At 40.3% G+C, this 15,697-nt stretch overlaps 2 protein-coding genes across 2 annotated transcripts; one reads left to right on the forward strand and one right to left on the reverse strand.

Annotated features, from left to right (window-relative positions):
* Positions 1–857: 857 nt before the first annotated feature.
* SDF4 (stromal cell derived factor 4) lies at positions 858–15,471 on the reverse strand. The gene is given in 7 exon segments (XM_066334569.1): positions 858–3,087; positions 3,090–3,195; positions 4,017–4,192; positions 4,955–5,113; positions 9,160–9,273; positions 9,909–10,045; positions 14,734–15,471. Coding segments are annotated over 7 exon segments (1,071 nt in total). The 5' UTR covers positions 15,045–15,471; the 3' UTR covers positions 858–3,019.
* On the forward strand, positions 5,144–7,044 carry LOC136370894 (uncharacterized). Its single transcript, XM_066334582.1, has 3 exons — positions 5,144–6,024; positions 6,066–6,150; positions 6,988–7,044. Exons 1-3 carry the CDS (start codon positions 5,144–5,146, stop codon positions 7,042–7,044), a joined length of 1,023 nt encoding a protein of 340 aa, XP_066190679.1.
* Positions 15,472–15,697: the final 226 nt, after the last annotated feature.

The following is a 15,697-nucleotide window of genomic DNA, read 5'->3' on the forward strand; positions in this document are numbered from 1 at the left end:
GGGGTTTTTGTTTTGTTCTTTTTGGGTTTTTTTTTTTTTTGTTTTTTTTTTTTTTTTTTTTTTTTTTTTTTTTTGTGGTTTTTGTTTTTTTTTTTAAGCAGGAAGAGGAAATTGCTGAGTTTTGAGAAGGTAAAAGGAGAGCTCGAGGGAGGAGAATGGTGGAAGAGTTTGTTTTTATGGATGGAGGGAGGAGAGATGAGGGATAGCTCTGGGTGAGGTGGGGGAATAAAGGGAATTTTGTTTTTCAGATCCTGGAGTTGGAGTCAGGAGCTCAATTTTGGATGTTTCAGCTCGCTGGAATTCCAGTTTTACCTTCACCGATTCCTGAAAAGAGCAGGAATTAGGGAATTTAATTTTCCAGATCCTGGAGTTGGAGTCAGGAGCTCAATTTTGGATCTTTCAGCTCCCTGGAATTCCAGCTTTACCTTCAGTGACTCCAGAAAACAGCAGGAATTAGGGAATTTTATTTTCCACACCACTGGATTTGGATCCAGGAGCTCAATTTTAGGGATCTAAGAGATCCACAAAATAGTGGGAATTAAATCCAGGATTTCAATTTTAGGTGTTTCAACTCCCTGGAATTCCAGTTTTACCTTCAGCAAATATTGGGAGTTAAAGATTCCATACTCGTGTTCTCCCAAAATTAATTAAGGATGGTGTTGGCAAGATCTCTGTTAGAGATAAATTACAATTATCAGCTGGTTTTAGTGGAATTTTTGTGTTTAAACTCGAATTTATTCCTTTTATTCCCCCTCCAACCCCCTCCCTGACAAACCTTAAAAGCAGCAGCAGAATTTCCAAAGCCTGGAAAGAAATATTTAATGGAAAAATGAAAAAGAAAATATGGCTATAAAACCTTTTCTCCAAGGAATTTAATAAAAACATCAAATAAAGAGCAGGAAAAGGGGAAGAGGGACAGCAGTTCCTGTATTTACATTATATTAAGAATAAATGTAATCAAATAAAACATCTCAGATTTTCAGGAATTCTTTCCCAAAGAGGGTTTTGGGTTTTTTTTTTCCCCAGGGGAAATGGAAGCAGAGGGAAAAATCCATTTTATTTGGGACAGAGATACTTCCAGAGCCTGGAATTCCCCCCAAAATCATCATTAGCAGCTCATGAACAGCGTTAATTAGCACGGAGCTCATTAATTTTAGCAGTGAATTTTAATGAAGCAGCCATCAAACTCCATGGGAATTGCCACTGCTCTGTCCAACAGCTGAAATTCCCAAAAAAACCTTCCAAATTATTTGATTTTTTTCACCAAAATCGGATTTTTTTTTAAAGCCATGATCTCCCATTCCCAGTGCAGATGTCAACCAAAAAAAAAAGTCCTTTTATATTAATTTAATTTTAATTAATGTAATTTTAATTAATTATCTTTGCATTTGAATTAATTTAATTCCAAAGAGATTTTTGAATTAAATTAAATTAAAAAGAAGGGTTTTTTTTTCTTTGACATTTTGAATAAATTCTTCCCCACAGCTCCCTGAAAGGAGGGGAAAAATCCCACTAAATTCCCAATAAACTTCAGGGAGTTGAGGAAAACACTGGGATTGGGTGTGGATATTCCCAGGAGGTCAAACATTCCTTGGAACCAACAAAATTCCCAAAATTTCACCTTTTTTTTGGGATCCCCTGGATCAGCAGCTGTGAGGACAATTCCCAGGAGATCAAACATTCCTTGGAATGACCAAAATTCCCCCAAATCCAACTTTTCTTTGGGATTCCCTGGATCAGCAGCTGAGGGAAAACAAATATTTAAGGAATCTCCTCAATGGAATTGGGTGTGGATATTCCCAGGAGGTCAAAGTTTCCTTGGAACCACCAAAATTCCCAAAATCTCACCTTTTTTTATTTTTGGGATCCCCTGGATCAGCAGCTGAAGGAAACAAAGGAATATTTTAGGATCCTCCCCAACCCCAGCTGGATCCAACCCCATAAACCAGGATGGAAAAACTGCTGGAATCCAGAATTCCCAAGGATTTTCCTGGCAGGAAAACTCCTCCAAGGAGCTGCAGATCCCAGAGATCCCAAAATCCAGGAATTCCAAACCCACTCCAAGGAACTGCAGATCCCAGAGATGGAGGAATCCAGGAATTCCAAACCCACTCCAAGGAGCTGCAAATCCCAGGGTAGAACAGATGGAAAAATCAGGAATTCCCAAGGATTCCTCCAGGTGGGAAAAGCACTCCCAAGGAGCTGCAGAATCCAGGAATTCCCAAGGATTTTTCCTGGCAGGAAAATCACTCCAAGGAGCTGCAGATCCCAGAGATCCCAGAATTCAGGAATTCCAAACCCACTCCAAGGAACTGCAGATCCCAGAGATCCCAGAATTCAGGAATTCCAAACCCACTCCAAGGAACTGCAGATCCCAGAGATGGAGGAATCCAGGAATTCCAAACCCACTTCCAGGAGCTGCAGATCCCAGGGTAGAACAGATGGAAAAATCAGGAATTCCCAAGGATTCCTCCAGGTGGGAAAAGCACTCCCAAGGAGCTGCAGAATCCAGGAATTCCCAAGGATTTTTCCTGGCAGGAAAATCACTCCAAGGAACTGCAGATCCCAGAGATCCCAGAATTCAGGAATTCCAAACCCACTCCAAGGAACTGCAGATCCCAGAGATGGAGGAATCCAGGAATTCCAAACCCACTTCCAGGAGCTGCAGATCCCAGGGTAGAACAGATGGAAAACCAGGAATTCCCAAGGATTTTTCCTGGCAGGAAAACCCCTCCAAGGAGCTGCAGATCCCGGGAAGGACGGATGGAAAACCAGGAATTCCCAAGGATTTTTCCTGGCAGGAAAACCCCTCCAAGAAGCTGCAGATCCCAGGGAAGGACGGCTGGAAAATCAGGAATTCCCAAGGATTTTTCCTGGCAGGAAAACCCCTCCAAGGAGCTGCAGATCCCAGGGAAGGACGGATGAACGATTCCCGCCGCTCGGCCGAGTCTTTATTTTCTGGGATCAAAAAAGTTCTGGGGGGGAGGAAAAAAAACCAACCCCAAAAGGAGGAGGAAGCTCAGAATTCCTCGTGGACGTTGCGGGCGTAATCCATGAGTTTGCTGCCGGTGAAATACTCGCTGTATTGAGGATCTCCTCCAGCTCCAGGTGATGGTTCTGGTTCTCGTCGGCCACGGCGATCATCTGCCGCGCCTCGTTCAGGGCGTTGTGCTCGTTCATGGGGTCCATGTACTCCTGGAAAAATCCAGGGGGAGATGGGAAATCAGCTCAGGGGGTTTCCCTGAGAATCATCAGTTTGTATCCCAGACATTTGCTGGAAGAAATCCACGGGAAAATAGCCTGAGTTCAGGGGGGTTTCCCCTGAAAATCATCACTTCGTATCTCAGACCGTTTTTGGAAAAAATCATGGAAAAATATCCTGAGCTCTGGGTGATGTCCCTGAAAATGCTCAGCTCATATCCCAGCCCTTTCCTGGAAAAAAATCCATGGGAAAATCTCCTGAGCTCAGCTGATTTCCCTAAAAATCCTCACCTTGTATCCCAGCCCTTTCGTGACAAAAATCCGTGGAAAAATATTCTGAGCTCAGGTGATTTCCCTGAAAATCTTTAGCTCATATCCCAGCCCTCTTTTGGAAAAATCATGGAAAAAATATCCTGAGCTCTGGTGATTTCCCTAAAAATCCTCAGTTCATATCCCAACCCTCAGTGGATGGGTATTCCTGGGAAAAAAAAATCCATGGGAAAATATCCTGAGCTCAGCTGATTTCCCTAAAAATCCTCACCTTGTATTCCAGCCCTTTCCTGGGAAAAAATCCATGGAAAAAATCTCCTGAGCTCTGGTGATTTCCCTAAAAATCCTCACCTCTTTTGGAAAAACTCACGGACAAACACCCCGAGTTCAGGCGATTTAAGGCGAATTGACGCCAAATCCGAATCAAATCCAAATCCAATCAAAACATCCCGTTTTTTCACTGGAACACTCCCCAAACCCCGCCCAGGACCGGATTCCTGACGCTCCTCGAGGCGTTCTGGAAGCGCCAGAGGTGAGGGATTCACCTCGAGCTCCTCCATGGTGACGATGCCGTCGCGGTTGGCGTCGATGACCTCCTGGAATTCCTTCCTCCTGTCCCTGACCCAGTCGTCGTCGATGTCCTGGGCCTGCTGGTTCTCCACCGTGCCCACGGGCAGCGAGATGAACTCGGACAGGGTCAGCTTCTTATCCCCGTCCTGGTCTGGGGAAAAACCACAGCCCTCAGGGAAAAGGAGAATCCACAGAGGCTGGGACAAGGAATTCTGCCCACCCGGATATTCCAGACCGTTTTATTGTGGGTTTATTGCAGGGGTTTGGGTAAAAGGGATTTGCCTTCAGCCAGCAGCTTCTGCTGGAGGGAAATCCCAAAGAGAGAGGGAGAACAGCGGGGTGAGAGCTGAGAGAGAAGGGAGAGAGACCATGAAGAGAAGCATCCCACAGCCGTGCTCGGGGTGCAGGAAGGACAGGAACTCCACCAGGGCATTCCCTCCCAAAACCCCCAAAAAAAACCAGGAACACACAGAAAAATTCCCAAAACTCTTTGGATTACCCAGATCCCGGATGATCTCCTGCACCATGAAGTGCAGCATCCCACAGCCGTGCTCAGGGTGCAGGAAGGACAGGAACTCCCTGAGGCCATTCCCTCCCAAAACCCACATAAAATCCGGGATGAAACATCCCAAATTACCCAGATCCCGGATGATCTCCTGCACCATGAAGTGCAGCATCCCACAGCCGTGCTCGGGGTGCAGGAAGGACAGGAACTCCCTGAGGCCATTCCCTCCCAAAACCCACATAAAACCTGGGATAAAATATCCCAAATTACCCAGATCCCAGATGATCTCCTGCACCATGAAGTGCAGCATCCCACAGCCGTGCTCGGGGTGCAGGAAGGACAGGAACTCCCTGAGGCCATTCCCTCCCAAAACCCACATAAAACCTGGGATAAAATATCCCAAATTACCCAGATCCCGGATGATCTCCTGCACCATGAAGTGCAGCATGCCGCGGCTGTGCTCGGGGTGCAGGAAGGACAGGAACTCCTGCTCGCTCAGCAGCAGGTCCGGGGGCGGGTTGTCGGCCTGGTACCAGCGATCCTTCAGGTTGTCCAGCACTTCCTGCGCTGCAACGGCACCGACACCGTGAGGGTGCCATGGATCATCCCAGAGATGGGATTGGGACAGCCCCCTTTGGGATTGGGACAGGCCCCTGTGGGGTTTGGACAGGTCACTGTGGGATTGGGACAGGTCACTGTGGGATTGGGACAGACTGCTTTGGGATTGGGACAGTCCCCTGTGGGATTGGGACAGGCCACTGTGGGTTTGGGACAGGCCACTGTGGGTTTGGGATAGTCCCCTTTGGGGTTTGGACAGGCCACTCAGGGATTGGGACAGGCCACTGTGGGGTTTGGACAGGCCCCTTTGGGATTGGGACAGTCCCCTTTGGGATTGGGACAGGCCACTATGGGATTGGGACAGCCTGCTTTGGGATTGGGACAGCCTGCTTTGGGATTGGGACAGGCCACTCAGGGATTGGGACAGGCCACTTTGGGATTGGGACAGGCCACTGTGGGGTTTGGGACAGCCTGCTTTGGGATTGGGACAGGCTGCTTTGGGATTGGGACAGCCCCCTTTGGGATTGGGACAGGCCACTGTGGGTTTGGGACAGTCCCCTGTGGGTTTGGGACAGCCCACTATGGGATTGGGACAGTCCACTTTGGGATTGGGACAGCCTGCTTTGGGATTGGGACAGGCCACTTTGGGGTTTGGACAGGCCACTTTGGGATTGGGACAGGCCACTGTGGGATTGGGACAGGGCCCTTTGGGATTGGGACAGCCTGCTTTGGGATTGGGACAGTCCCCTTTGGGATTGGGACAGTCCCCTGTGGGATTGGGACAGTCCACTTTGGGATTGGGACAGGCCACTGTGGGTTTGGACAGGCCCCTGTGGGATTGGGACAGCCTGCTTTGGGATTGGGACAGGCCCCTGTGGGGTTTGGACAGGCCACTCAGGGATTGGGACAGGCCACTGTGGGTTTGGACAGGCCACTTTGGGGTTGGGACAGCCTGCTTTAGGATTGGGACAGCCCCCTTTGGGATTGGGACAGGCCACTCAGGGATTGGGACAGCCTGCTTTAGGATTGGGACAGCCCCCTTTGGGGTTTGGGACAGTCCCCTTTGGGGTTTGGGACAGCCTGCTTTAGGATTGGGACAGCCCACTTTGGGATTGGGGTCCTCTTTGGGGTTTGTCCCAATCAGTATTTAAAGTTTGGCCCAATCCATCTTTAGGATTCGTCCCAGCTGCTTTTTAAGAGTCATCCCAATCTCCTTTTTAAGATTTGTCTCAATTAATTTTTAAGATTGGTCCCAATCCGTTTTTAGGATTTGTCCCAATCCCCTTTTAAGGTTTGTTCCAATTCATTTTTAAGGTTTTGTCCCAATCCCTTTTTAAGACTTCAAATATCACGATCCATTTTTAGGATTTAAACTGTCCCAATCCCTTTTCAACACTTTGTCCCAATCAATTTTTAGGATTGAATTTGTCACAATCCCTTTATTCCAAGCTCTCAGTTGTTTAATCAATGATGAGTTTTTTTAAACCTAAACCCTACAGATTTTTATTTATCACAACATTTGATATTTTTTTTGTGAGAAAAGCTGAATTTGTGGGGGGAAAATGAGCAGAAAAACCAGATTCCAAAATCCCATGGAAATCTTTCATTCCATCCCACAATCCAATTATCAACACCCGTCAATTCATTAAAAATCCAATTTTAAAGAGGAAATTTGGATTCGTTAAAAATCAAGTTTTTAACGAATTTCTACAGCAAAACTCCAAACTCCCCAGGCACTTTTGAACTGAAATAAAATTAAAAACACCAAAAAAATCACTTTGAAGGTGCTTGGAGGAGGAGGAAAAAAAAAAAAAACCCAACCCCTAAAAAAAAAAAACCCCGTCAGGAAGTGGAGGATGAATAATTTGATTTTCCTGCGGAAGATTTCAAGATTTGGGCGCTCAGGTGCAGAAATTGAGGCGCTGACTCAGCAGCCCTGAGGTTCCTGCAGGTGATTTCCCTCAACTTCATTTTTTTGGGTGTTTTTCTTTTTAAATTCTGGTTGAAATTTGCATTTTTTTCGGTGAGGTTTTTTGTTTTTTTGAAATCCGCTGGAAAATGTCACGCCAGCGGATTCTGAAATGACTCATTCCTGCAGGGAAAGGCCAAGGTTCAGGGAGGATTTTACAGGAAATTTCAATGGGTTTTTAAAAGGGGGGGAAAAAAGGAGATTTCTGTTAAAAATTGCAATTTTTGTGGTAGATTTGGGTCAGGAAGAATGAAGGATTTGTGTCTTCTGCCTTCGGTTTTTGGGGGTGATTTTAGAGGAAATTTGAATTTTTTATAGGAAATTTCTCTTTAAAAATTGGTATTTTCACGGTGGATTTGGGTCAGGAAGAATGAAGGAATTTTTGTCTTCTACCTTCAAATTTTGGGGTGATTTTAGAGGAAATTTGAATTTTTTTACAGGAGATTTCTCTTAAAAATTGGCCTTTTTATGGTGTATTTGGGTCAGGATGAATGAAGGATTTGTGTCTTCTGCCTTCAGTTTTTTGGGGGTGACTTTAGAGGAAATTTGAATTTTTATAGGAAATTTCTCTTTAAAAATTGGTATTTTTGTGGTAGATTTGGGTCAGGAATAATGAAGAAATTTTTCTCTTCTAACTTCAGTTTTTGGGGGTGATTTTAGAGGAAATTTAAACTTTTCTTGACTCATTCCTGCAGGGAAAGGCCAAGGTTCAGGGAGGATTTTACAGGAAATTTCAATGGGTTTTTAAAAGGGGGGGAAAAAAGGAGATTTCTGTTAAAAATTGCAATTTTTGTGGTAGATTTGGGTCAGGATGAATGAAGGATTTGTGTCTTCTGACTTCAGTTTTTGGGGGGTGACTTTAGAGGAAATTTGAATTTTTTTACAGGAGATTTCTGTTAAAAATTGCAATTTTTATGGCAGATTTGGGTCAGGATGAATGAAGGATTTGTGTCTTCTGCCTTCAATTTTTAGGGTGATTTTAGAGGAAATTTGAATTTTTTTACAGGAGATTCCTCTTAAAAATTGGCATTTTTATGGCAGATTTGGGTCAGGAAGAATGAAGGATTTGTGTCTTCTGCCTTCAGTTTTTGGGGTGATTTTAGAGGAAATTTGAAATTTTTTTATAGGAGATTTCTCTTAAAAATTGGCATTTTTGTGGTAGATTTGGGTCAGGAAGAATGAAGGATTTGTGTCTTCTGCCTTCAGTTTTTGGGAGGAATTTTAAAGGAAATTAATTGTTTTTTAAGGAGATTCCTCTTAAAAATTGCAATTTTCATGGCAGATTCAGGTCAGGAACAACGTGGGATTTGTGTCTTTGGACTTCTTGATTTAAAATTTTCAATTTGAATTATTTTCAGGGGTAAACCAGGACAATTCCTCTTTAAAAATGTGATTTTCACAGCAAATTTTAGATTATAAAAAAAAGCCAAATTTTGGGGTTTTTAATTTACCTCCTCCTCCAGCAGAACCACCCAAACATCCCCCTCCCATTTTTCATTTTCACTCTCAGGTTTAATTAAAAATTGTCATTTTCCTGGCAGATTCTGGTTAGGAAGAACGTGGCCTTTGGACTTCTTGATTAAAATTTTAAATTCGATTTTTTATTTTTTTAAGAGTAAACCAGGAAGATCCCTCTTTAAAAAAAACATGATTTTCACTGCAAAATTTTTATTTAAAAGGAGCAGAATTTTTTATTTACTTCCTCCTCCCATTTTTATATTTTTATTTTAAGTTTCAAATTTTTATTTATTAAAAATATATTTATTTATGTTTTGATTTCTATTTTTAAGTTTTCTCTTTAGCTTTTTATTTTTAACGTTTAATTTTTAATTTATAAAAAAGATATTAATCTATCTTTTTTATTTCTATTTTTAAGTTTTCTCTTTAGCTTTTTTATTTTTATTTTTAATGTTTAATTTTTTATTTATAAAAAATACATTTATTTATATTTTTATTTATATTTCTAAGTTTTAGCTTTAGATTTTTTAAAAAATTTTTTTTAATGTTTAATTTTTTTTTTATTTTTTTTATTTTTCCACACTCCCCCCCAATTTTTTTTTTTAGGAAACTCCAACTCTGCACTTACTTTCCTCATCAATTTTCAACTCCTCGTTGTTTTTGATTTTCTCAGCCATTTCCTGCTCGTTGAAGCCTTTGCTGGCCAAAAATTTGATTTTATATTCGTCCCAAGACACGTGACCTGCGAGTGGAAAAAACACCTTTTAGAGCCTGAAAATGAGGAATTTTGCATTTCAATTCTTTCAAAACAAACCCATTTTTAAGGGTTTTTTAAATCCAGAGCCACGACCCCACGTTGAATTTTAGGAATGACAATATCAAAGTTGTCACCTCATTCGTTTTTGGGGTGTTTTAACCATAAAAAATTCTGTGAAAAATTCAATTTATTCCATTTTTTTCCAATTTTTAAAAGAAATTTTTTCCATTTTCTTCCAACTTTATGACCCCAAGACTTGCCTAATATTGAATTTTAGGAATGACAACATTAAAACTGTCACTTCATTCGTTTTTGAGGTGTTTTAACCATAAAAAATTCTGTAAAAAATTAAATTTATTCTATTTTTTCCTACACCTTTATGACCCCAAGAGCTTCTGACACTGAATTTTAGGAATAACAAAATAAAAATTGTCACCTCATTCATTTTTGAGGTGTTTTAACCATAAAAATTGTGCGAAAAATTCAATTTATTCCATTTTTTTCTACAACTTTTACCAAAAAAAAAAAAAAAATCAAAATTTGGGATTCCCAACTTCAATTTTCTCCTGGAACTGATTAAAAAAGTGGGTTTTTTGAGGAGAAAAAAGGGGATTTTTTACCATCCCCATCGGGGTCCACGGCTCGGAAATGCACTTTGTTCTCCTCCACGGCCTCCTGGAAATGTTCATCTGTTTTTTCCATGATCCAACGTTGCATTTCCTTGGCACTGATCTTTTTATCCTTGTTCACATCCACCCTAAAAAAAAAAACAAAAAAAAAAAAAAAAAAAGAATTTGTCACTAAAAAAAAAAAAAAATAAATCAGATTTAATTTTGTTACGGTTTAAATCCTGTTTTCTCCCAATCTGCTTTTGTCCTTCAAAGTATCACTAAAAAAATCAGATTTGATTTTGTTATTTCTCTCTGTAATTCACTGAAAAGCCACATTAAATTTTGTTTTTATTCCCTGTAATTCACTGAGAAATCAGATTAAATTTCGCTACATTTCAAATTCTATTTTCAGCCTCTCCGACCCACTTCTGTCATTCAAAGTATCACTAAAAAAAATCAGATTTGATTTTAACTCTGTAATTCACTAAAAATCAGATTTGATTTTGTTATTTCTCTTTGTAATTCACTAAAAAATTAGATTTAATTTTGTTATTTCCAATTCTATTTTCAGCATCTCCGACCCACTTTTGTCATTCAAAATATCACTAAAAAATCAGATTTCATTTTTGTTACACTTCAAATTTTATTTAAAGCATCTCAAAACCCACTCTTTTTTAATTGAAAACACCACTAAAAATCAGATTTAACTGTTATTATTTCAAACTTTATAAGTTTTATTTCAAGCATCTCCAACCCACTCTTTGCACTTCACTAAAAAAATCAGATTTCATTTGGTTATTTCTCTTTGCAATTCAAAATATCACTAAAAAATCAGATTAGATTTTGTTATTATTTCAAATTCTATTTTCAGCATCTCAAAACTCCCTCTTTATCATTGAAAACACCACTAAAAATCAGATTTAATTGTTACTATTTCAAATCCTGTTTTCGGCCTCTCCGACCCGCTTTTGTCATTCAAAATATCACTAAAAAAAAAAAAAATCAGATTAAATTTTGTTGTTATGTCAAATTCTATTTTCAGCCTCTCAAATCTGCTGTTGGTTCAATTTGAAAAAAAAAAAAAAAAAAAGCCAAAAATAATAAAAAAAAGAGAATTAAAAAGCCCCAGGTTGAGTTTGGCCTTTGTTATCTCTTGGCATCTCTGAGTCGTTCCGACTGAAACTCGAATTATTCGAGATTTGCCTTTGAAATGTCAGCTCCAGAGGAAGAAAAGATTAAAATAAAAAAAATGCAAATTTTGGGGAGTTGAAATGTCACAGTTTACACCTGGGAGATGCTCAGCGCTTGGAAGGGACCAAATTTGGGTTAAAATCAGATTGAAAAAGTGTTTTCTCCTCAATTTTTTTTCAATTTTGGGTTTGTTTTTTTTTTTCGGTCAAAATTCTTTCTTTGAATTGTTTTTCACCTAAATCACAACATCATTAGGAGGTAAAAAAGGAAAAAAAATCTCATTGATTGTTGATTTAAAGCGAAGTGGGAGTTTGGAGTCAGGAGAAGTGTGGAATTTCTTAAGAAAATTGAATTTTTCTGATGGATAAAAAACCAATTTCAGCCCAATTTCTCTACCAAAAAGCATAAAAAAAAATCTCATTTTTGGGGTTCCCTAAATCACAACCAAAAAATCCCAATTTTTTTAAATGCAAACCATTTCAGGGCCAGATTCTGTCCCCTCCAAAACAAAATTTCGGCGAAAATAAGAATCATTCCAACCCAAAATTTCCTGTGAAAATCACAGGTTGGGGAGAACTTTTTTTATTTTCAGGAATTTTGTTAAATACTAATTCCTGTTTGCAACTTGATTTTTTTTTAATTTTTTTTTTCTTTTTGTGTGGTGGTTTTTATGAAGCTTTTGTTGATTAAAAACACGTTTTTGTCTTTGTCTTTACCAGGAAATCAGAGAATTCTCACAACCTGGGGGTTGGAAGAGATCTCTAAGATCATGGAGTCCAACACCTCAACTAAACCTCAAATGGCACCAAATGTCACATCCAGGTTTTGTCACACCCAGGGACAGTGACTCCATCACCTCTCAGGGCAGATAATTCCGGGATTTAATCACTTTTTCCATAAAAATTTATTCCTACCAATTCACCGGGAAGAGACCTTCAATATCGTGGAGTCCAACCCAAACACCTCAACTAAACCTCAAATGGCACCGAGTGTCACATCCAGGTTTTGTCACACCCAGGGACAGTGACTCCATCACCTCTCAGGGCAGATAATTCCAGGATTTAATCACTTTTTCCATAAAAGTTTATCCCTAATAATTCACTGGGTTGGAAGAGACCTTCACGATCCCAGAGTCCAACCCCAAACACTTCAAACGGATCATGGCACCAAGTGTCACATCCAGACTTTGTCACACCCAGGGGTGACTCCACCTCCTCTCAGGGCAGATAATTCCAGGATTTAATAATTTTTCCATAAAAAAAACTTTTCCTTATAATTCACCAGGTTGGAAGGGACCTTGAAGATCACAGAGTCCAACCCAGCCCCGACACCTCAACTAAACCTCAAATGGCACCAAGTGTCACATCGAGGTTTTGTCACACCCAGGAGTGGTGACTCCACCTCCTCCCCAGGCAGATAATTCTTTTTTTAATTCCTTTTTCCATAAAAAAATCTTTTTCCTGATATCCAGCCTGTATTTCCCTTGGCCCAGCCTGAGGCTGTGTCCTGTCACTGCTCACCTGGAGAAAGAGCCCAGCCCCACCTGGGCACAGGCACCTTCCAGGGACTTGTGGAGAGTGATGGGCTCACCCCTGAGCCTCCTTTTCTCCAGGATAAACAGCCCCAGCTCCTCAGCCCTTCCTCACAGGGTTTGTGTTCCAGCCCCTCACCAGCCTCAGTGTCCATCCTGAACTGAGACCCCAGAGCTGGACACATCACTCAGTGTCCATCCTGAACTGAGACCCCAGAGCTGGACACAGCACTCAGTGTCCATCCCAAACTGAGATCCCAGAGCTGGACACAGCACTCAGTGTCCATCCCAAACTGGACACAGCATTCAGTGTCCATCCTGAACTGGACACAGCACTCAGTGTCCATCCCAAACTGAGATCCCAAACTGGACACAGCACTCAGTGTCCATCCTGAACTGGACACAGCACTCAGTGTCCATCCCACACTGGACACTGTCCATCCTAATCCTATTGAATGGAATGGAAAAAATTCAATTTTGAATCATTCCAGAGCGTTTGGAAGTTTGGGATTTTTTTTATTTATTTATTTCCCTGGGATTTTTCTCTCTAAAAAAGAAAAAAAATAATAAAATCGGTTAAATCCCTTAAATGCATTCCCCTGCGTTTTTAATTTGATCCTCTGAAGGGGAATTTAAAATAAGTTAAGGGATGAATTGAAAAATGACAGGAACGAAATGGATCCCAAAGCAAATTAATTTCAGCTTCCTGAGGAACCTCTTTTATAACAAACAAGGAAAAAAAAATCAGAATTATTATTTTTTTAATTTCCTAACCAGGAGTTAGATGATTCCAATTAACACTCAGGAATAAATATTAGAAAATATTTAAGATTTTACCACTGAAGTGAGGGGGTTGAAAAAGCAAAAATAATAAAGAATTTACCTTAAGTTTGGTTTAAATTTTATTTATTTTAAATCCTGGCTGTTTGCTGCAATTCCTTCGCTGAGGGGAACTCTAAAAACCCCCAATTTCCAATGTTATTACTGATATTTTAAATTCAAATGATTTTGTATTTTACTATTTATTATTAACTTAGTAATTATTTTAATAAAATTCTATTCCTTAATGAAAAGTTTGCAGCAAATGAAGCTTTGAAAGCCTCCTCAGCTCATCCCCCTTGTGGTATTAATTGGAGCTGTTTTAATTTAAAAAATGCAAATAAAGCCAACTCTGCCACCTGGTGTCTGAAAGTGCTGGAAAAAAAAAAAAAGCCAAAAAAAAACCCCACTAAAATTTGAAACATGAAAAGCCTCAATTTTGAAACATCAAAATTCCAATTCTGAAATCTCAAAATCCCGACTTCAAAACACTAAAAACTCCCAATTTTTTTATGAAAACACAACTCAAAATTCCCCATTTTGAAACACCAAAATCCCCAATTCCAAATACCAAAATCCCCAATTCCCAAACTTCGAAAACTCCAATTCTGAAATCTCAAAATCCCAACTTCAAAACACTTAAAAACTCCCAATTTTTTTTAATGAAAACACGACTCAAAACTCCCCATTTCCCAACACCAAAATCCCCAATTCCAAAACACTGAAAATTCCAATTCTGACATCTCAAAATCCCTATTTTTTTTATGAAAACACGACTCAAAACTCCCCATTTCCCAACACCAAAATCCCCAATTCCAAAACACTGAAAATTCCAATTCTGAAATCTCAAAATCCCAATTTTTTTTATGAAAACATGACTCAAAATCCCCATTTCCCAACACCAAAATCCCCACTTCCCAAACATCGAAAACTCCAATTCTGAAATCTCAAAATCCCATTTTTTTTTTATGAAAACACGACTCAAAATCCCCATTTCCAAACACCAAAATCCCCAATTCCCAAACATCGAAAACTCCAATTCTGAAATCTCAAAATCCCAATTTTATTAATGAAAACATGACTCAAAAACCCCATTTCCCACCAAAATCCCCAAACACCAAAATCCCCACTTCCCAAACATCAAAAACTCCAATTCTGACATCTCAAAATCCCAATTTTTTTAATGAAAACACGACTCAAAATCCCCATTTCCCAACACCAAAACCCCCCATCCCCAAACACCAAAAAAACCCCATTCCAAACCCCTCCAAATCCCCAAATTTTTCCGCTCACTTCTCAAAAATGACCGTCAGCTTCCTCCTGTTCCTGCTGGGCTCCGAGTCCTCCTCGAAGCCGTCCCTGTCCCTGCCCAGGAAGACCTCGTGGTGGAAGTCCCTGTTGAGGTGCCCGTCCAGCTCCATCTTCACCCCGGTGAGGTGGTCTGGGGGCAGCAGCTCCTCCTCGTCCCGACCCTCCCTCCCCTTCTGCAGGGAGGCGTTGGCTGGTCTGCCACAAACGCCGGGGAGCAGCAGGGACACCAGCAGCAGGGACAGGGACAGGGACAGGGAGCTCCAGGGGCAGGGGAGAGGGCGGCGCGATGGCATTTTAATACTCTTGTTTTGGTTTTGGTTTTTTTCCTTTTTTTGTTGTTGTTGTTGTTTATCGGCGGTTGGAATCTGATTTATGGATGGTTGGAATCTATTTATTGATGGTTGGAGTCTATCGATGGTTGGAATCTATTTATGGAATAGATTTATTGATGGTTGGAATCTATTTATAGAATAGATTTATTGATGGTTGGAGTCTATCGATGGTTGGAATCTATTTATAGAATAGATTTATCAATGGTTGGAGTCTATCGATGGTTGGAATCTATTTATGGAATAGATTTATTGATGGTTGGAGTCTATCGATGGTTGGAATCTATTTATGGAATAGATTTATCAATGGTTGGAAGATATTTATCGATGGTTGAAATCTATTTATGGAATAGATTTATCGATGGTTGGAATCTATCGATGGTTGGAATCTATTTATGGAATAGATTTATTGATGGTTGGAAGCTATCGATGGTTAGAATCTGTTTATCAAATCTATTTATCGATGGTTGGAATCTATTTATGGAATCTACTTATTGATGGTTGGAATCTATTTATAGAATAGATTTATCAATGGTTGGAAGATATTCATCGATGGTTGGAATCTATTTATGGAATAGATTTATGGATGGCTGGAATCTATTTATCAGTGGTTAGAA

This window comes from Sylvia atricapilla, chromosome 22 (assembly GCF_009819655.1).
Source record: "Sylvia atricapilla isolate bSylAtr1 chromosome 22, bSylAtr1.pri, whole genome shotgun sequence".
NCBI classification, from domain to species: Eukaryota; Metazoa; Chordata; class Aves; order Passeriformes; family Sylviidae; genus Sylvia; species Sylvia atricapilla.